The sequence below is a fragment of the Hydractinia symbiolongicarpus genome, chromosome 9 (assembly GCF_029227915.1).
Source record: "Hydractinia symbiolongicarpus strain clone_291-10 chromosome 9, HSymV2.1, whole genome shotgun sequence".
NCBI classification, from domain to species: domain Eukaryota; kingdom Metazoa; phylum Cnidaria; class Hydrozoa; order Anthoathecata; family Hydractiniidae; genus Hydractinia; species Hydractinia symbiolongicarpus.
Window position 1 is genome coordinate 27625420 of NC_079883.1, and position 23114 is coordinate 27648533.

General features: G+C 34.3%; 1 protein-coding gene and 1 long non-coding RNA gene across 2 annotated transcripts; one reads left to right on the plus strand and one right to left on the minus strand.

Annotated features, from left to right (window-relative positions):
• Positions 1 to 11464: 11464 nt before the first annotated feature.
• LOC130657904 (uncharacterized) lies at positions 11465 to 12196 on the minus strand. Its single transcript, XM_057460891.1, has one exon. The coding sequence runs from the start codon at positions 12194 to 12196 to the stop codon at positions 11465 to 11467; it is 732 nt and encodes a 243-aa protein (XP_057316874.1).
• A 7083-nt stretch (positions 12197 to 19279) lies between these two features.
• LOC130656181 (uncharacterized) lies at positions 19280 to 22541 on the plus strand. Its single transcript, XR_008984865.1, has 4 exons — positions 19280 to 19463; positions 20733 to 20780; positions 20981 to 21057; positions 21182 to 22541. It is a non-coding gene; the product is annotated as an uncharacterized LOC130656181 (long non-coding RNA).
• The last annotated feature ends 573 nt before the right edge of the window (positions 22542 to 23114 follow it).

Below are 23114 nucleotides of genomic sequence, written 5' to 3' on the forward strand. Positions count from 1 at the left end.
CTGAGTACGTATAAAACAAACAAAAAAAAAAAATGTGATTTTTACTGGAGTTCCCCTTTAACTAGGCTAGACATGTCTGAAATCTGTACAATACTTGTTAAACTGAGACAGTGTAGAGATACTGCTAACTTTGTACCATAATTATTCAAATAAGTAGTCAAATTTTTATTCAGTATATTGACTTTCAGGAGGGATGTTATATGTACAGGTAATATTGCCAGTTGAAATACCCCTAAGTTGAAGTATATCCCTCTTTTCAGTCAGCTAATTTCCTACCTCAAGGCTTTATTGCGACTTATGCTGAAAAATTGAATAAGCAATTTCTGAAACTTTTACATCCTGTTTTAATTTATAACAGTCGTGGAGTGGTGGAATTAGTTTTACAGTGTAATGATTTTAAAAACTAGATAAATTTCTGTTGTTTTAATTTAATGATGATGCGAAATGTTTTTTGTTCACAACTCTTCTCGGGATTTTTCTGTTCTAATTTATACTTTGCTTTTTATGTTAATCAATTTGGTGGTAATTTTTGCTGTTTTTTTTGTTTGTTTTTTTGTATTTCTAATGCAGGTAAAACCAAAAAAAACTTTGATGAAAATGATTCTTGGAAGAGTGGGACAAGGAAGTTTTCTGGTAACAAAATTAGTTTTGTGTAAATACTGATACTATGTGTGACCTTTTGTATTTCTGTGTTATGTTATTTAAAAAATATTTCCATTGTTGTAAAACCATGAAAGTTATTGGTTCGAATCCAATCCATCTTTAAAAGGTGGTAGTTCAAATGGAAGAACAACATGGTGTGTAATTAGTTTCATACTGCAACAAACAATAATGCAAATCAATTCAAAAAATTTTACAAACAAATGTTTCAAAAAAAGAGGTAACTATAAGAAAAGAAATGAAAGAAGGAAATTTTTTAATTTACTCGGGATATACGTTCAGTTATTCAGGTTTTGCTGAGCTATAACTACAATCATGTTCATAAATTATTGGAAAAACGGCTTTTGAGGCTTTTTTCAGAGTTTCCCCCCTCTCCCCCAACAGTCAGTGTTGATTTTGTGTTGATTTGTGCCCCAAAATACTGCCGGCGACTCTGGAAAAGACCTCCAACCAACACTGAAGAGTGGGGGGAGGGGGAAAGTGGTTTTTCCAAAACTATTATGAACATGATTGTAGTTGCCATGTGAAAATCAAATCCAATAAGTAAAATTTAGTTAAAAAAATAATTTTTTGAGGAAACTAATTTATCACACCGCAGTTTGTAACATGTAATTGGTAATAATGTAATAATGTAATTGGTTCAAGAAGCTTGAAAGGTGGATATATTTTGGATAAGGTAGAAGATTGGATTAATGAATTAAAGATGCTGAGTAAAATTGCTAAAACAGAGTCGCAAGGGACATAAAGTTGTTTTATCAGTGGCTGGCTACAAGCATAAATTAACATACTGTATGCGAACATACCACACATATATAATTATTGGAAGAAGTACTCGTAGTTATTAATTCGAATTAATACCAGCACTGACGGGAGGTATTAAAGTAAACAATAACGAGAGACAACTGCTGTCACTCCCGGTTAAACTTGGTCGTCTTACGAATATTCTAAAACTTATCACAAATAACTGAATATCTTGGTAAACAAATAAAAAAACAGACTCGACAATATGAAGAAGATCCAGAACTGAAACAAAAGAAAAAACAATCAAACAAAATAAATTGCTAAGATTAGTGTCATTCTTGATCATGTCAGAAGTGAAATGTGTAAGCAGGAAATCAGACTGAACGATATCAACCAGGAAGCAGTGTATCTAGTTGACTGACTACCTTCAAGGAACGAGAGATACACAATTAACAAGCTATGCTTCTGGGCTCAGATTCGAATTTCAAGTTCACAATTGATCATGCTTTGTCATGCAAATAATGTGGCTTCCTTTCGCTTAGACAATGAAATCCGTAATGTCACTGGGATGTAACTAAAAGAGGTTTGTCATGATGTACGCATTGAACCGTGTCTACAACAGTTACCTGGTGAGCCATTGAGCCAGTGGACAGCGAATGTTTCTCAGGAATCGAGAGTTATGTATGCACAAGAGGCTTTTGGAACACTGGTCAAATGGCATTTTTAGATGCGAAGGTGTGCTACCAAAAGCATATGATGTAAATAAAAAGGAAAAAAAGAAAAATTACAATAAACTTATTTTGCAAGTAGAGCATGAAACTTTAACGCCACTAGCGATATCCGTGTGTGGCGGAATGGGTCGCGTGTGTCGAAAGTTCTATACTCGGCTTTCCGAAATGATTTCTGAAAAGCGTAAACAACATTTTTTAAAACTTTCGGCATGGATATGACGTAACATTTGTTTTGCGCTTATCAAGTCTATATGCATATGTGTTCGAGGAAGTCGATCAGTCTTTTCATCTAACCTTGTCGCATCTCTGTCAGTGGATCCTAAAGTAGTTCTGCTACCTTTATATATCATACTTATGTCGACATCAACTGAATAGCATTTTTCTTTTAATAAAGCGGCGATATTTCGGTATAGAAAAATTATAACAAATTATTTTATTAAAATGTATGTACAGTTGACTCTCTCTGATCCGAATCTCAAGGGGGATAATTCTCTTTCAGATTACAGAGAGTCGGATAGTAGAAAGTAGATTATGAGAGTTTCTTAAGGAAAATCGACGCTGATTTTTAATTTGTTCGGATTATAGTTAAAGATTCGGATAATAGAGATTCGGATTGGAGAGAGTCAACTGTATATACGTTTTAATTAAATATAATGTTCAAAAAAGGACCATAATTTTTTTGTAACATACTGTGTGCTTCTATGCTACCTTCGTGTAGTATGGATGGAGCATGATGACGGGTCTATTCAGAGCAATACGCTAACTATCTTGTGAAATGCCTTAGTCTATTAGAATTACTAAAACCTTTTAGAAATAGCTCAACAAATTTTACTGTTTTGCAAAAAAAAAAAAATGCTAGAGTACTATTTCTTTTTAGGAGTCAAAATATACCCAATATTAGCTAAATCAAATTCTATTCATACTATTATTACCTAATAGCTATTTTCAACCGGTTATTATGAGAAAGTCGTAGCGTTCAATGGCTAGAGAGCCTTAAGAACGGGCCTAGGACAGCAGAATATAACTTAACTTCGTAGCAACCATAACAGTCATAACTCAATTTTATTTAGCTAGTTACACTATATTAATAACTATGTCCCTCCAATAGTTTTTCTAACAGCTACGAACAAAAAAAATCCATATACATTTTTATCATTTTTGTCATAAGGTTTTAGTTTTAAAAATATTGAAAGTTCAAAATCACATTACCCTGCTTCCTATGAACAGCAAAAAAAACATATGATACACACAAGTATTTTTCTAAAATATCGTTTTTATTTGTGTATGGATAGTTATTCAACTCTACTGCTTGTTTCAATATCTCTCTTTTGATAGATGTATGGATAGGTGTCCCACATTTCTTCATTTTTACTACGTCGAATAAAGTATTCCGTGAATTGAGCTGTTAGAACATCTAAGGTTGGCGTGCTAAATATTTTAATTCGCGCGAAGGGTAAGATCAAAAAATGCGTTTTTCAAATGATGCATGTATATTGATAAAATCTCTATTTTTATAAGGTATGGATGGATCTCTCATTTGATTGGTTGTTTACTGAGTAGAACTAATTTTGTATACACAGGTCTGCTAGGACATGCTGTATGTTTTTCCGCCTGAAGGTATTTTGCAAAATATCCTATTAATATTGTATGGTGGTATGGATCGGTCCCCCTTGTTCCTGCTTCTTACTGAGTGGAATAAAGTCTTCCCGTGAATTTACATGCTAGGACATCCGATATTATCGCGCGTGATTGTTATCGGAGTGGAATGAAGTGTTTTTAGACATATATGGTAGGGTCTTTTTCTTGATTGCTTCTTTGTGGTGTAGAATAAAGTTTCGCTTTTGATTCGCTTACTAGCTAAATCTCCTTTTTAGTAGTGTATGGATGGATATCTAACATTATATTCAGCGTGAAAGGCAACTTCCAAAATTCTCATTTCAAATGATGTATGGATAGGTCTAACACTCCCGTGCCTGTTTTCTGAGTGGAATAAAGTCTTTTCTCGAATTGGCCGACCAAGAGATTTAATACTTCACCTTTCGCGATAGCGTTTTTATCAGATATCTTTTAAGTTGTATGTCAGGATCTTTTGCTCCCTTGCCTGTTTACAAAGTAGAAGAAAGGCTTTTTTATTCGCTTGCTAGAACATTGAACATTTCATTTGGTACGAGCTTCTTCCTACAAGGTTCGAGAGAGCTTTAACAAAATCTTTGATGTATGCACATGCAATGATATACGCACGCGCGTGCTACTCGCCCTTTCGATTTGTGAGTAGAAAAAAGTGATCGTTGGACCGTTTTTTATTCTGTTCTTTTTTTTATATTGCGTAAGATTATTCCCCAAAATACTTTTTTAATGATGAATTGATAGGTTTCGCTACTTGTCTAATTGTTTTTTAATCAGAATAAGATTTGCCTTGTTTAGCTTCACAAAACATTCAATATCGTATATATTGCGGGAATGGTTTCCTAAATTTTGTTTTCAGTATTGTATGTGTAGGTGTGGATGTGCCAGGCTAATTGCCTAAATATTTACCCTAATAGGACATCTTTCCCAATTACTTAATTCAATTCGCTTGCTTGTGTACTGACTAGAATAAAGTTTCCCCTTGCTTTTTTGTTTCCGAACAAACTCGTTAAAATTTAGAACACTTGTACACATTTCATGTGATAAAAAAAGACCTTAAATGTTAATCGAGATATTTAGTAGGCCTTTGCGTTTTAATTCTTAGTATTTAACCAGAATTTCAAAATTTGTTTAACGATGAATTTCACGTTGCAAAAATTAAATGCGTACGGTACGGTATGGATGGATGCGTTGTTTTATGAATGACGAGCATATGCCATAACCCATTGGGTAATTAATTACTCTGCAAGTAATAAAAGAGACACAGTTACATTAATACATGCAGCCATGCTGCCGAGCATGGTGATACATACTAACTTTCTGCAGCCCTTCCCTGGCCTCTTCCCAGCTGAACTTGTGTTATGTTATATAAGTACAACGTCGTCCGTAGCGAGGTTATAATAATACAACCTCGTCCCTGGCTATAATCGCTGTTGCGATGTCAGAAAAATACAACTAGTAGCTTTTTAAACGTCCTGGATATTTACGTTACACTTTAATAAGGGACATTAAATTAACGTGAATTTTTAAAAAAGTCTGGCTAAAAAGCGAAAATAGCCGAAAACCAGTTGGCTGAAACAAAGTTTTCAGATAGGTGGCTACACCCTTTACTTTAGAAAAAAATTTGGCGAAAGTCTAAAGTTTGTTAATTCAAGGAGACAACAGTTTCAACAAACCTGTAATACTTAGCTACGGTTTTTAACTCACAATTAATTTTGTAACAACAAGCTTTATGATGTGTTTTTATTTGAAGTGACATTGAATTTTGTGAATTCCAAGTAAATTAAGTCTATTGTTGCAAGACTATGAAAGTTATTGGTTCGAATCCAATCCATCTTTAAAAGGTGGTAGTTCAAATTAAAGAACAACATGGTGTGCAGTAATTAGTTTCATACTGCAACAAACAATAATCCAAATCAATTCAAAATTTGTGATTCATTCAGTAATACACTTATTCTATCTTTTTGTGTGCAAAATTGCGGTGTAATAGAATAAGCTACATTAATCTCCGGTATTTTAATTATTTTTAATTGCCATTGATCATAAGAACCGCCGTACGCTTTGTTACCCAGTCTTTTGTAACCACATCATCAAGTTCTATCCAAGCCAGTACCGATAAGTAACGATATGGAGGAGATTCTTATTTATCTTTTGCTGCTTTTTTAAAATGGAAACAAATCAGAAATTTAAGCTCTTCGAATTTTTCTACCGTGATTAATCAAAAGTTAAGGCTCTTTACATTGCTTTTTAATGGTTCGACAACGAAGATTTGAACAGCCAGATTTGAATAGTAAAGTTGTTGGGTTTTGACAAGGTTTAAAATGTTCTCCTTAAGACATTTTTGACTTCTAAGGGCTTTGTTTTTACAACATACTCACTATAAAAAACGGACAATATATCGATAATGTAGAATTGATATTATGTCCATATGCACTGGAATGAACGGGCTTCTAAATATTGATATATTGACCATATGTATGAAAAATGGATATATTGATGATTTTTTCGGGAGATCCGAGAATCCATATAATATAGAGACCTGGTGACTATGTCAGGACGGAGCGCATCACTGCTGCGTCTATCCGCTGCACTGCAGGGCGTTCCGCGGTTTACGGACTACTGCATCCTTGTTCCCATCCTCTTCCCTGTTTCAAACAAGGAAATATAACACTAAGATTTATTTATTAACGTCATCATCAGGCATCTACAAACTTGAGAAGCCGCCACTTACACTAGGCTGAGTCTGTAGCCAGGATAGCCAGCTCAACCATCCATAACATTTCATATCATACTTTATGACTAGCCTAGTTATTTAAGCTTTCTTTGATAGAGAAAGAAAAAATTGATCATAAAGGCGGTTTGAAGGGAAAACGCTGGGTCTCCTGGCTAAATTTGTGGCTAGACAGACTCGTTTTTTCACAGAACTGTGCGTTTCTCTGCACGATAGTCGTTTAGGGGACGTAGGTAATCAAGATTCTAATATGAAAGTGAAAAACAATAAACTGCGAAAATCTATTTCATGAAATTTAAATTCACTTTTCGAACGTTTTTTTCAATTCAATTCAATCTTGCAAAGTTTCTATGATTAAAGTAGGTAAGATATATTCTATCATCTGAATATATCTTCTTGTTTCATGCAAAAGATCTAGAGTGGATCTCAACAAAGAATTATCCTGCTAGCAAAATGGAAAAGTTGCTCCGTGAAAAACTTGAAAATAACAACAGCAAGAGAAAAGGACAACGACACCTTATTTCATGGGCAGAAGCAATGCATATAAGGACAAACAAGAAACAAAGAAGGCAGATAATAAAAGGAGGATTGAATTACATAGTATGTAAATCTGTGGAGACGTTGATAAAGACTTCATGAAATGTTATAACACCATTGCGGGGACATTGGTGTACCTCGTGTTGAGGAGAAGTCTGGCGAAGACAGTGATTTTGATTTCCCATGGATGGAAAATACAGAGATTGATGGTAAGTAGAATTGTTGTTACATTTCTTGACACTTCATATATCATGATTTTACACTCATTGTGAAAACATTCGGGTTGAGGTACTGTAGGGTTTAAAAAATAGTGGCGACAACGAAAATCAGTTGTTGAAAAGATGTGAAGAAGAAGTCAGCATACTCAAAAAAGAAATGTCTAGCTACTGGCTTTTTTACAGTATAATTGGAAAATGAGATAGATGTCAATAGCTTCAACTTTTATGCGAATGAGGTATGCTGAATGCTTCTTTTGCCTAATTGTGCTAGTTTATATTTATATTTATTTTTTTTTGGTTTTGTCAAATGTTCAGGATTCTTCTTTATTGTGTGCTTCTCTTATCTTATCTTAACAACAGCTCTTGCAGTTTTAAAACTTAGGATTAGATATGGTTTCTCAAATGCTTTTCTATGACATTTTTTTATATTTCAGTGCTTACCAATGGCGAAAAGGTTAATCCTGAAGGAAGGCATGGACTTCGCGGAAAGGCAACTGTTGGAAGGGTGTCAGGAATTGCTGGTGTTATTGCCATTGATCAAAACATATCTGCTATAGATAATGAAGATGATTTGACAAAAAAGTGACAGTGAAAGCGATTTTTCCCTGTCCGGCTCAGACAGTGACCCGGAATAATGTAGCTCTTATCGTCTGTATTTATTATTTGAACTACCATAGCTCTTTTCCGGGATTACATATTTTTTTAAGATTTCGTATCGTATCCGAAATCTTGTTTAAACGGGCTTTTTCCTCCTTCGTTTTCCTTCTTATCCTTCTTACTCATTTCACACAGTATGTTCTATTGTTTGTAATCTCTTTAATAATAGCCGTCGTCTGTCTGCCCGTAACGGAAACACGAATTTTTAAAATGCGCATCAATACCAAATGCGATATATTTCTGTCCACTTTGTTGCAACGGGTTAATTTGAAGGACGGACGACCCCGTGGATTTTTCCACGGGCTAACGACTAGTCTCTATAATAATAGCCGTCGTCTGTCTGTCTCTGCGCGGACCCCCCGCTGAGTTAGAAAATGATGTTGCGGAAACACGAATATCAAATGCGATATGTTTTTATCCACTTTGCTGCGACAGGTAAATATAAAGGACGGGCGACTAATCAACGACTAGTCAATTTATATTATCAACTTGTGTCAAGTCATTAAAGTATGTTTCTGAACTATAAAGGGAATGAAATAAATTGAATTTGTTCCGAAATCTTTTAGCCTGCAAGGACTTTTCATTCTACTTTAATCAAGAAGAGAAAAGCTATTAGCTCTATACTATATTTCAACTATTTGTAGAATATATATTTTTCCTTTTTAACAAGTAGTTAATTGCTTCTTAGAATAATACAAGACGTATAATATACGTAAAACTAGCACACCTCATACGTGACAATGTATTATACATATTCATTTGTGGAAATAAATTAAAATCAATCACAATGGGCGAAAAGTGAATGTCTCAAAATATCATTCCCTATGTAATATATTAAAAAGGATGACCACAAGCTTGATCATATTATTTTTGAAGTAATCATAAAAAAACTTCCTATATTAACAAAAAGCAATTCATAAAGAAGTAGCAATCTTCTTGTGAAACATTCTGTGATGCCACGGATGCTAATTGTTTTGACTTTCGTAGTGCATGAGCATATTTTTAGAAAGTAGCTTTTAGTCTGTGAAATACACAAACACTACTAGATTTCATCAAGACTCTACAACTATAAACTACAATCGTTCAATATATATTAACAATTGTTTGACAAAAAACGGATTCTTCTATATTCGAAAGCATAACAGATTAATCCTTAGCGAAGACGGCGTGATACATATTTGCCGAAACTTTGTTCCGGTATACGTTAACAAGTTTTAATGTTGTGAAACAAAAAAAGGTTTCTTTCAACCAAGAGATAATCGGCATATACAAAAGTATTCAGGTCTTAATTCATCGAAACAAGACAAGTAGAGTTCGTATATGTGACAATACCTTAGACACATTTCATTTTCCGGCCAAAATTAAGCGAAACGAGAGAAACATGGAGCGCTTAATTGATAATGGCATAGACAAGTGCCGACTTCGGTGATTTTTGGTCTAAAATTTCGTTTTATATTGTCAAAATTGAACGAAACAAGAGAAACATGGAGCGTTTAACTGATATTATCATAGACAAGCGCCAAATTCCCCGTTCCCTCTATACGGCTAATTCGCAATGCATTATGGTAGTTGTATTCTACAGTTTTCCCTCCCAGAAGCGAGAGTTTGTAAATAAATAACAGCATTCTTTTTATTGTGGCGATAATAACAAAAAGCCGTTATTGTTTGTGATAATTTTCAAATCTCCTCAAGAAAATCATTATCTCCCTTATCCAAAACCCGTGTTATTGATGTAAACATTTAAATATTGTTAGTTAGTGAGGTTTTAGGAGTGAAAGAAGTCGAAATGGAAGTAATAAATAAGGATACAGATTTAGATATAATTTTAAGCTCTACAGATCTTGGGCCTAGCTTTTCTCAAAGCTCTTGTGTGGTACCAAGACCTGTTTTTAAAGAATTAACAAATGCCGAGAGGGACGAAGAAGTGGAGGAAAGAACACACGAAGATATAAGTCAATGGTCAACTGATCTTGCAGCTATGCCTTCGATCACCCAGGAGAAAATTCACCAATATTTAGTTCTTGGAAATAGCTGTGATAGCAAGCCGAAGGGTGCTACAAAGCATAAAATTCTTGGATACCAACTATTCAAGGAGAGCTACGTGAAGAAAGTGAGAGTTAAAAGTAATGTTATGGCTGAAAAATTAACTTTTCTTGTGAAATGTTTTGTAGCTGCTTCCATGAAAAGAGAAAAATATTCTGTTTATGTCCACCTGTGTCAAAGAAGTGGTGATATTTTGTATGCGAAATGTTTATGTAAAGCTGGAGCAGGAGGATGCTGTAAGCATGTCGCAGCAGTTCTATTTCAATTGGTTGAATACAAACAGTTGGACTTAAAAATTGTCCCTGATGACAAGACATGCACAGATTTGTTACAAAAATGGCATGTACCTGGAGAAAGTGCAAATTCTGCACCAATAAAATTTTCTGCAATGGCATTCGAGAAAGCAGACCTTACGAAAGACACAAATGAAAGTCGCAAAAGACCGTTGGTCACAGGAAATAGAAAATTTTGTTCTACACCACTGTTTGCACATGAGCCCTCAACCGAAAAAGTCAAAAAATTAGCGACAGACTTATTTGAAATAGGGCAAGGAACTTCAATGGCATATTTATTACAAGGAAATGACTATAAACCATCATCATTTTATGACACATCTATAAAAGAATTTAATTTTGAACAGACAAACAGTGAAACAGTTGAATTACGTCCGACAGTTAATTTATTTTTGCAGGCTCTTGACTTTGAACCAGAAATAGCAGAGTTATCAGATGAGCAAAAGTCATTTGTAAACAATTTCATTCATGTCAATGCCGAACAAGTTCGAGACATAGAAAAATCCACATGTACTCAGTATAAATGTGATATGTGGTACACAGAAAGAAAGAAACGCATAACATCATCCAATTTTGGATCTATTATAAATAGAAGAAAAAATATACATCCAAAAAGCATATTACAAAAATGTCTAAATAAAAATAAAAACTTTACATCAGAGGCCTGCAAATGGGGCTTAGAAAATGAAGTTAATGCTCTAAACTGGTATCAAACCGAGAAAAATATTGAAGTCGAAAAATGTGGTTTCGTTATTAATCCAAAATGGCCGTGGTTAGGTGCAAGTCCTGATGGCGCAACAACTTTGAATGGGAATGCTCGATTGATTGAGGTGAAGTGCCCATATTCAAAAAAGGATTGCTCTATTTCTGACGCATGCAAAGATAAAAATTTTTTTTTACAAATATCGAATGGCAAGCCAAAACTCAAAGAAAGACATAATTATTTTCACCAATGTCAAGGTGTGATGGCAGTAACACAAGTCAATGAAATTGATTTTATTGTTTATACAAAAGTTGACCGACATGTGGAAACAATAGTTTTTCAAAAGGAAAAATGGAACAGAATTACTTTGCCTGAGCTAACACACTTTTATTTCACTTTCATGCACAGCAACATTACAGAACAACAGTGTGAGTAAATAAAATTGTTTCCTCACAATATTGTTTTGTCTTTATATTTCATGATCTAGTATATATATATATATAGTGTACGAAAGTTTATAATTTTTAGTCATTCGTATTTACATCTGGTACCAACTGTGGTAAAAAATTAACTAAATAACAACAAATAACCCATATCTTATTGAGTTCAGCAGCCATTGATAGTTTGAAAACTGTTTGTAAAATTCGGTAATTTTTTATACGTTCGATTGCTCGTTCGACATGTACACGTACAGATGCTATTCTTCTAGTTTCGTTTTCCTCTAATAAACTTAGCTGAGGTTTTCCATCTAAAAATGGTGGAATATTTAATGTTACTCCATCAGGTAAATCTTCCTCGAGCTCAAATCCTCTATCAGCCATCACAGAATCCCCAGGCTCTAGCAAATCGTATATACCACTATCTTTTGTTATTCGTTTATCCGAAAAGCGTCCACCATACAAATCAGAGACAAATGTCACTGATCCATCAGGAGCTATTCCGACTAATCCTTTTGCTGTATTATGGTGTTTGTAATTTGAAAAGGTACTGGACTGTGTGCGATATGACGTAGGCATTTCCACAAATACTTCTGTACAATCTAATATGACACGGGTATTTGGGTAACTTTTTTGAAAACATTTCGGCATTCTATTTTGTACTGTTTCTTTTGAAGCCCATATTGGAAGCATACGGAATTGTGAATGTAAAAAATCTGTCCATGTAATCAATATTCTGCTTATGTGACTTGTCGACATATTAAATCGAACAGCCATATCTTCTAACAAAAGTCCACATCGAATTCGAACCAGTATCATAAAGAATTCTTCTTCTGCGCTCAATGATCGTGATCGGCCTCGTTTTGTAGAGTTTATATTTTTTGTATTTTCAGTGTTAGTATTTGAACCCCAATATATTAGTTTATTTGCAGCTGGTTGTAAATATTCTAAAACTGCTTTGAATAATTTATAAGATTCGAATCCGGTATAAAACTTAAAGTGTGCTTCATTGTGTTTAAACCGGTCAATTGAAAATGCTATGTCACTTATAGTGGCTTGTTGTTTTTCAATAGTTTGATCAAGTTCCTTTTCATGAATTCTCATACAACTAATTTCGGCTCTCAATTTTTCCAACTCTTGTTTTAACTCTTCCTCCACAGATAATTCTGCAGCAATGTCATTTGTCGTAGCCCTCACAGGAGAAAATAGTTGCAATTTACAGTTTGTACTGTTGAGAGTTTTTCTTGGTTTGCTAGCTGTTGGTTTGATAGTTTTTGGGACTATTGTGGGAACATTGTTCATATATGTCTTCTTTCCACCAGTGAAATGAACAGAGCAAACTCTATGCGATGTAGAAGGTACAAAATCCTTTCTACTGATCATAAAAAGCCATTTCTTTCGAAGCTCTGAGTCTTTAGGAATGACATAAAAAGATAAGTCTGGATTCTTCTTTGAGTTGTTTTGACAGAGAGGTACACAGCAAGTTATCCCTCCTCCTTTACTTTTAGCTTGCAATAAAAAGCTTGAACTTGATGAAAAGTTTGAGCCAATGCTTGCAGGAGAGCCCAAGTTTTGAAAAAAACTGTTGTCTTGATTAGAATTTTGTATATCGCTTTGGTTTTGAGTAGAATTAAGGATGAAGTGTACTTGTTCGGCCATTTTTGTTACTACGAATGGTTTGTTTACGTTTTCGCGGAATACAACTACCATAATGCATTGCGAATTAGCCGTATAGAGGGAACGGGGAATTCGGTAACTTTTGTTCTGAAATTTTATATTCCGGCCAAAATTGAATGTCAAAAAGTATTATCTAAAAGGTTGTGAAAGGCCCAATTCACCAAAACAACTGAACCTGTTATGTATAGATTGCTTCTAGAAACATGACCATTTTCCTGAATTTTTATCAATGGCCTAGCTCACCGAAGCAAGTAATTCTATTATGTACGGATTGCTTCTAGAAACAGGATCTTTTTCCTGAATGTTTATCAATGGCTCAATTTACCGAAATAACCGCATCTGTGATATATGGATTGCTTCTAGAAATAGGAGTTTTTTCCTGAATGCTTAACAATGGCCCAATCCACCGAAACAACTGAATCTGAGATGTATGGATTGCTTCTAGAAACAGGAGCTTTTTTCTAAATTTTTATCAAGGGTCTAATTTACGGAAACAACCGTATCTCTTACGTAATACTGATCACTCGCCTTCACTACTGGTATTTGGAACATACATTGCTTGTGATGTATTCTGTTAGACTCAAACAAACTGATCATGTCTCGTTGGGTAAGCGCAGTAAAACACAAGATGTGAAATTGAGAATGAATATTTAGGCGTGTCTGCTAAATTTGTTTCTTTGTCTCTGATATTATGATGACCACTGGCGAATCGGCCATCATGGCTTGTTTATCTACCAACTACAATTGATGTACTGATAAGAATCGTTTTGTGGGAAGATGTCCAGATAATTTTTCGTTTGTATATAGTGCGAGACCATCATGGCGATGGTAGTCACCGTTTTCCCCAGTTCAATTTAACTGAAAAGTTAGAATATTTTTTGAAACTATTTGTATGAAGCTTAACTGCTGTAAGCCCCTGCGCTTCTTAACAGGCTACTACACTCTACTACAAGCTACTACAGGCTACTACACTCTGCTACAGAGAAATACGCTTTACTACAGAGAAATACATTCTACTACGCTCTACTACAGGCTACAACAGTCTACTACAAGCTACTACAGGCTACTACACTCTACTACAGAGAAATACGCTCTACTACGCTCTACTACACGCTACTACACTCTACTACAGAAAAATACGCTTTACTACAGAGAAATACATTCTACTACGCTCTACTACACGCTACTTCACTCTACTACAGAGAAATACGCTTTACTACAGAGAAATACGCTTTACTACAGAGAAATACATTCTACTACGCTCTACTACACGCTACTACACTCTACTACAAGCTACTACAGGCTACTACAGATGCTACTACAGGCTACTACGCTCTACTACAAAGAAATACGTTCTACTACGGCCTGCTACAGAAAATAACGTACTGCTACACATCGCTACGAAAAATTACGCTTTGCTACATTGTATTACAAGGAAAGAAAGGGCTTGCTACACTCGACAACAGACATTGATAAGTCTCACTACAATGTGCTTTATGGAGAATAGCACATTATTATCTCTACAAGGCTTGGGAACGTACATAGGTCTAACGCATGTTGAATACTATATTTCCTTCATTTTCAGGAAGTAATACGTGGACGACTTACCATAAATTCACACTGTATCAATATCTATTATATGTAACTATATTGTGGCAATAATATGCTGCAATATTTTCGCAATATGCTGCAAGGCCGATATGTAAATTGTTTCTTTTTTCCCTGTTTAGATTTGGACAAGTTGAAGCCCAAGTTAACCATCGCGTCTTATGATGTCTACGTTGGTTTAGGGTTATATTTAATTTTAGCTATTAGCGCGCTAATGTTGTCCGTTCCGATCCGCTTTCGCTTTTAAATGGAAATTCACCTTGGAAATTAGCCAGTGTCAGAAGTGGACAAATTTTATGAGAAAGTTTAATTAAAGTTCTTATACTTCAAGTCAGTTTTGATTTTCTCCGCAATTTCTTGTATTTATTACTCATGGTCTCAAGATTTGGAAAAAGAAAGTTCGAAAAATTTAAAGAATGCGCGAAAGTGTTAGTGGAGTGGCCTTTTGTGCAGTTGGAAAATACGTTAGCAGATGTCTACTCTAGAATTTTACGATATATTTTATTGTACGAGATGGTTTTACGAAGTTTTAAAATCTTTTGTTTAAAATTAATTTCTTTTTTCAGTGTCCTTTATTATTCAAGTTATTATGCTGTGTAAAGTTTCTACATTAGACATTGTGATAAAATGAACCGGACATCATCTTTCAAGATTTGCTTTCCCGCGCATTCTCAAACAGAAAGAATAAGGAAATGCTCATAACGTTTTTGAAGTGGAATCAAACCTTCTGACAAAAAATTAATTGTTGTGAGAATTTTTTTAGCCCTGACAAATATCTTTATTTTGGTAAGGGTATGACATCTTTTTGTTCGATTATGTCCATGCGCATCGTATCTTTAGAGAAAATAATTGTAAATATTGTTTTCTTTTGTTATGTTATTTATAAAAAGAAAGAAAACAGCAGATCATACAAGCTTTTTTACTTACATCAAGCCAACGCAACGGAAGCCAACGTAAAACGGCCACACCTTGGACTTCAGAAAAGCTCTGTTATTTTTCTCTTTCAAAGAGGGAGGGCTGAACCCCCAGCCCCCTAGTGGCGCCGCCCCTGAAACTAGCGAGCTGAGCGCAAGCAATACCCATTTGACATTTAAGTATGCGTAAAAAATAGCCAACCCCATGTTCCATCTTTGGTCGAAGATTTTAAAGTAAAAAAGATCTGTCAGTTTAATATTGTTCATTTTAGTCATCACCTCTAAAATGCATTTTAAACATCTTTGATTTCCTCAAGCAATTTCTAGAGAAGCGCGGGCAAGTTGATTGCGCGCTAAAAGCAAAAAGTGTTAATGAAAGAAAAGATATACCATAAAGGACACGGTTTTCTTTTTTCCTTAGTTTCTCCTGTTTCTTTTTTGCTGTGAGTAAAAAAGTTGGTAACTGGAAGACAAAAAAGTTTAGAAAAAAAGTTTGTACCAAAAGTAATTAAGCTAATTTTCGAAATGTTTTTAGGGAAGCATTGAAATTGTATTGATGTAACTTGCCGGCTAAATTGAGTTAAAAGTTATCTTATGCATCAGTATATTCCATCAAAATTAGCCACACGTTTTCACAATTCGTTGAAAATAATGCTTAAAACATTTTATCACTATGAAATATAGTCTCAGGGTAAACAAATAATAACTTGCTTTGAAATACAACTTTCAAGTCAAGTTTGCAAAAACATTAACAACAGATATCGCCCTCGCCTGTGTAACGAGGACTTGATCAAGTTCCTTTATTAGCTGCATTATGCTCTTGTTTAGCCGTCAAGTAAGCGCTAGCCGCTTTGCCACAGGCAACAAACTCTGCCGACGAAGACAATGTACTGCTATAAATAACAGTTCACAACGTTCTTCATAATTTAAAGTGGAAAAAGAAAAAGAAAAACATTAAAAATATGGTTTGTTTTGTTTTAATATTACCTTTAAATTTAACGCAGGCAGACAGGGTGGTTTGGGGTTGTTTAAAATAATAACTCGGCAAACGATGTTTATCCGTTAAGTTACGATCGTTCAAAACTTTTTCTATTCATTAAATTTAGAAGTCGGTACGTTCCGAATTAAAATCAAGAATGACATACCTTATCAGAGAAATTACCAAAGGAACAAAATTAACGACTACGAAATTAACACGAAAGAAATTAAAACAAGGAAAACATATATTATTTCTTTTGAAATATTTTTTATAGTGTTTACATATTTTAAACATTAGTTCAAACCATTATTATTCCAAAGTTAAGTTTGGTTCTCACAATAGGGATAACTCAGTTCCGTTTTCTTTTTACAAAATATGATAAAAACACTAAGAATTTTAGGGGCGCTGGCACTTTTTAAAAGATTTCCATCATATTTGGACTTTTTAAAATGTGCTGCCAGCCCCCTTAAAACATTCAGCGATTTTTATAATAATGATGATTCGTATGATGCCGTTCCAACCTTTGAGATGATTGGTCTGAGAGGTAAATCGGCAACGTCGTCTGTTTTAAGCTTGTGTACTTTGACAGTACCATACAGTTTGCCAGGGGCTGAGTCAGTGGGATATAGGCTCGTGGTGGAGAGCGGTCATGCACCAGTGAAAAAGGACGATTCTACGATTCCTTTTAAAACCAAACAACTCGGCAATTATTACAAACTAGTCGTTAACCCGTGGAAGAATCCATGGGGTCGCCTGTCCTTTATATATCGCATTTCATGTTTTCGTAACAGGAAGCGTCTTTAATGGCAGACAGACAGACGACGGCTATTATTAACTAGCCGTTAACCCGTGGAAAAATCCACGGGGTCGCCCGTCCCTTATATATCGCATTTCGTGTTTCGTGTTTCTGTAACAGGACGCGGTTTTCGCGGACAGACAGACAAAATACGGCTATTATTAAAGAGAAGAGAAGAAGGACAGCAGAAGCATTCCTTCACTTCTTACAGAATTTAAATGCTTGTAACCGGATTTTTAACATGTCCACAACAGATTGTGCGTTTTTAACAGCTTTTGTAATTAAGATGCATCAAACCCGTTGATGATAATTTCTGCTTCGTTGCTTAAATAGTGGTAAAGTTGAACGATTCAGGAAGCGTGGACTGGTTTTAAATCTAACAACTTTGAGGAAATCTTCACATCCGCAGGATCAATGCCTCGTTTCAACTGAATTGCCACTTGATTTGAAAACTTTTTATTGTACAAACTTTGTTTAAATAAGAAATAACAAAAATCCAGAATAAACAAAATTTTCGTCGAACAAAATTTTTCGCGGACTAAAATGACGAAAACTTCAGGTGTCCGAAAAATTTTGTCGGACAAAAGTTTTGTCCGACAAAGTTTTCGTCCAATTAGGTGAAAACACAGAAAACAGCCCGTCCAGCTAAAAAAATCGCTCAGCAATTTTATTTTGCGGAATAAGTCTGGTGTAGCTACCTGCTTTTGGCATAAGAATTACTAATTAAGAATTTTGTTGTAGCTGGCTAAACTGTATCACACATGCTTTTAGGCTTAATACGCTTTTCAAAAAAACTACATTGCATCTTTGGTTTACAGAACACAGAATACACTCTGTAAAAAGGCTAGGTAACTGTTACCCGCCGTTGAACACCCGGATGAGTGATTAATAAGAGCCGTCAACTGCGCCACATATTCAGGTAAAGCGCTTTAGTAAAGTTATGTAGTATGTAGTAAATCAAATGAAGTGCACACAACTTTATGGTGTGTCCAGTGTAATATGTTTTTTATCAAATAACTTTCCACAACTTAAGCTGAAATAAAAACACAGATTACAATTTGTTGTTACCCCGTCATAGCAAAAACTTTCTGGCAAACCTTTTTTATTTTTCGGATAATGTTCCCGGTGAGTGTTAGCTGACCATTTAGTACGGGTAAATAATGTGACACATCCATACAGATGTAATACCAATTTACCATGTCACACATGAGTATAGGCGTAACACTATTTTTCAAAAGAACTTCATCGCAAATTCGGTTAAAAAAAGTCCAGGAAACTGCTGTTGTTATCATGTTCAGTTAAAAAAATACTCAGCAATTTTATTTTGCACCATAAGTTTTCATAACAGTAATAAAAGTGGTATCTGCCTAACTTCATTTAGCATAAGAATTAAGAATTGTGTTGCAGCCAAACTGCATTTGGCTACTTTCACTTTTTGGTCAGAAGTAGCTAAGGAGCTAGCTAGGTAAACACAACTTTAACATAAAAATAAATAATACTGGCTAGGATATAAAGCTGTTATACTAAACTGAATAGTAATAACTAAGGCTAGCTAGCTAGCTGATTGTAGAATGCTCCTTAAAAACTTCGTTCCTAGCCAAAAATCAAGAAATTTTTGGGTTTGAGATTTGTACTTAGCTACAAAACGTGAGAATATATTTATCTTAACATGTAAAAATATGTAAAAAACAAAAATGAAAACCTTTTTGAAGACAAAAACAGATTAACCGTCAATGCCACAGCTTTTAAAATGGCCGTAGCTCAGATTGCTTTATCTTTCCTTCATTGGTAAAAATCTGATTCTGCGGGGTTTTCCCAAAATTTTCTGATAAAAGCCGCGCACAACCATTTTGAATATACAGAATACGGCTATTATTAAAGAGAAGATGGACAACAGAAGTGATAACCAAAAGAAATAAACTAACACTAAATACACAAGAGAAATCAGTGTCATTAAGGCTTTTTAACTAACTATACATAGATTTCCATAGATTGTAATGGCAATATAATGTGTGTTACGAGTAAGTTATGTGTGTTTGAGAATGTATTTACAGTCTCTGTGGATAAAGAAGTAAAAAAATTGTTGGAAAAAAACTTCATAAAAGACTGCATGTAATGATTGCATGATCCTTCTCTAAAGTGACCCTGTTCATTTAGGTGCAGTGATGGGTTGTATGAAGAAAAAAGTGCCAGCTTGTATAAGAATCGTGTTTTCAGTGTAAATTTAGCTGATTACTTATACAAGACTAGTTGATAAAGCCCATGTGAAAATCCACTAAGGCAGAAGAACAATGGAAAAATAGGTTGCTTTAGATTTTTTGCCGACGTCAGCAGTGCATATACAAAAAGAAAATTGGTTAAAATTAGTCATTCGTTGTCTGTAAGGTGTGGAGGTTGAAACGTTGACCAAAATAATGTATGGTATCGTATGTTTTTGACAAACGCTTAGGGAGATATAAGGGCTTAAAAATTTTTCTGACGTCAGCAAAGTCCCTACCAAAAGTTCCAAAAAATTTCTTAATTCGTACACCCGATGCATTCATCGTATAGATCTTGAAATGCAGATCAAGAAAATGTATAGGAACATGGACTTTTGACAAACGGTTGCAGAGATATTGGGGTTTGAAGGTTTTGTGATGACGTCCTCAACCTTTCCATTCCGAAACGGATTCGGGGACCCAGGCTTGGGAAACTTACCCAAATTGGTCCCGGGTGATCCCTAGTTACTTACGTGGTGAAAAATCACTGACGTCACCACCTCGTTTTCAAGTTATTTGGCGGTTGCAGAGATATTGGGGTTTGAAGGTTTTGTGATGACGTCCTCAACCTTTCCATTCCGAAACGGATTCGGGGACCCAGGCTTGGGAAACTTACCCAAATTGGTCCCGGGTGGTCCCTAGTTACTTACGTGGTAAAAAATCACTGACGTCACCACCTCGTTTTCAAGTTATTTGGCCTCAAAGCTTTAAGTGCACTGTAATGGCTTCATTTATTTAATATAGAATATTAACGTTAAAGTAGTCTTATTGACGTCGCGCCGTAACGTCAGAAAATTTAACATATTAGACATGCATTTTTCAGTTACTTCAAAGAAAATTTCGGTAAGATCAAAGGAAAATGAACATATCCACTTTGCCTGTTATATATATATATATATATATATATATATATATATATATATATATATATATATATATATATATATATATATATATATATATATATATATATATATATATATATATATATATAATGTATATAAGATAAATGTTTATCATTCATTTATTTTTTATGTTAAAAAATAATTATTTGAGGAAACTTATTTTTTTTAGGAAAATCTTTGTAAAACATTCACATAACTATTTAAGTAATTTTGTTTAGATAAATGCTGTAATGCCAAAAGGAAAATACTGGGTTAGGCAGCCAATGGTAAGTTTTTATTAAATTTGATTTGAGATTTGAAATTTGATTTGAGGTTTAATTTGAAAAAAAATATAAAAGTAATGTTGTGTAGTGGGTTGCACGTACTATTACTTTCAGTTAAAAAGTCCAAAAATCAACGTGACAGAAAATAATCAATTGGATATAACAATTTAATTGCTATGTTGTGCTTTTTTTATGGTTTATAGAGAACAGACAAAAGATATTGCCGACAGAAACGATGGTGAAAGCATTAGAGAACAAAGAATCTTTACAACAAGTGAAGGTTAGTCCGAACATATTAACTGTTTTCATGTTAGAGAAATGCTCGAATGTTCGTTGTTATCAATCTCAAGAAACCCTTTCGTATTAACGAATAAGATTTGTTCCATTTTTATTCTTATCTTTAGTGAAGAAACTCAAAGTCGCGATAACCTAGATTCACAGCAAGCATGACGAATTCATGGTGGTTCAGTTAAATTTAAAATATAAAATTATTGATAGATAGACAATTGTCAACCAGGCCTTAACTTTTGCAATCTTAAAGTTAAAGTCCAATAGACAAGTAAAAATTAGGGCCTAAAAATATTTTTCCGTTCGACTTCCTTTTGAATATTTTTCATTTTGTGTCGTAGTGTAAAACGTTTGTAATATTTTTTTGCATATTGGGAAAAGCTGCCAAAAGGGAACAAATCCATAGTTCAGCTTGTTTTGATTAACCACAAAAAAAGCTTAGGGATGAATTTCCCGTATTTAAAAGCAATCCATACACATTGTTTCAGTAAATTCGGTCTTTGAAAAAACACGTTTGGGGAGATAATTTACCCGCATTAAGAAGCAATCCATACAAGCAATCCATGATATTCAGTTCTTTTAGTAAATTCGGTCTTTAGAAAAAACATTTACGGAGATAATTTACCGGTATTAAGAAGCAATCCATACATATAAAATTCAGTTGTTTTAGTAAATTCGATTTTTGAAATATATATATATATATATATGAACACAAATTGTAGCTATAGGAATAACCAACAAGATAGATGACTACATCAAGAATTAAGTAAAAAGATTTTATTATTTAAAATTTTCGTCAGTTCATCGACTGACTTCTTCAGTATCGCTTACAATACAGTATTAACAATTAAAATATCTTATATAGTGATAAAAATAAATTATATACAATTAAATACACAAGGGTTTAAAACTGGTTTCCATCACCATCATCCTACTATCAACTTAACACACGGTTTCTACAACTTGCATTTTTCTGTTCTTTTAGTTCTATTCCAGTCATGAGAACCATTAAGTCCCTGATGTTGTGTGACGAGTGTCCCTATCCAGAATTTTTCTTTATCTAATAGCAAACTATCAATTTGCCTGTTTGTTAAATTCTCTCCATTGTTCACAACATCAACTATAATAAACCCAATATTTTGCACGGAGGCATTAGGGCATTCATCAATAAAATGTTTCACAACTTTGCAAGATGGTATCTTCTTTTTAATGTGGGATTTGTAATTCGAAAGTCGAGGCTTCCAAGCAATGTAAAAATATATAAAAAAACAAGGACAGACTTAGCAACGTCAACGTTACGCAACTTTCAAAATGGCCGTAATAACACTGCTCTCTGCTTTACACATCCCTTTGTCGTGGCTGCAAAATCTCGGATTGGTTTTTCAAAAAAAATCAGGCGTTGCAATTGAATGCTACACGCGGGAGAATAAAACAAAGTCGGTAAATATATATCGCATTTGGTATTTTGTGCAGATATAAGAATTTCGTGATTAATTAACAGGACGCGCTTTTCGCGGACAAACAGGCAAAATACCGCTATTAATAAAAAGACTAACGATATCATACGTCTATTGGTTTTTCGGTCAGTTGCTCATAAAGTTGATCTTGTTAACTCACCATATGATTTTTTAACAATAGCCAATAATAATTACATTATTTAGAACTATTTTCAGCTTTTGTACTCTGATCCTAACTTCAATGGAATATCAAATCTACGGAGACTCTTTAAATGAGATAAATTTTATACTTATGCCTTTTTGGAACATCTTTGTTCCATGTAAATAGAAGTTTTGACTTTTAATTTGGAATTCTTCCATCTTTTTCCTAATGATACGTTATATTACTGACATGCCTTCTACAGAATTTCAGCCTAAGAGCCTTTGCCGATAAAAAGTTATGACCTGTCAAATTTTAACTACAAACAATGGAATAATTTCATCGTAAACGGCTCTAAACTTTAATGTGATATAGCTTCTCTACGGCAGCAGCTTCTTCAGTCGGACAAAAATCAATGGAACATTTAAATTTTTATGCATCTAAGAATTCATT

Bases quoted from the DNA above. Each gene is read 5' to 3' on its own strand.
- LOC130657904 (XM_057460891.1), bottom strand. From the start codon at position 12,196: ATGATACTGGTTCGAATTCGATGTGGACTTTTGTTAGAAGATATGGCT.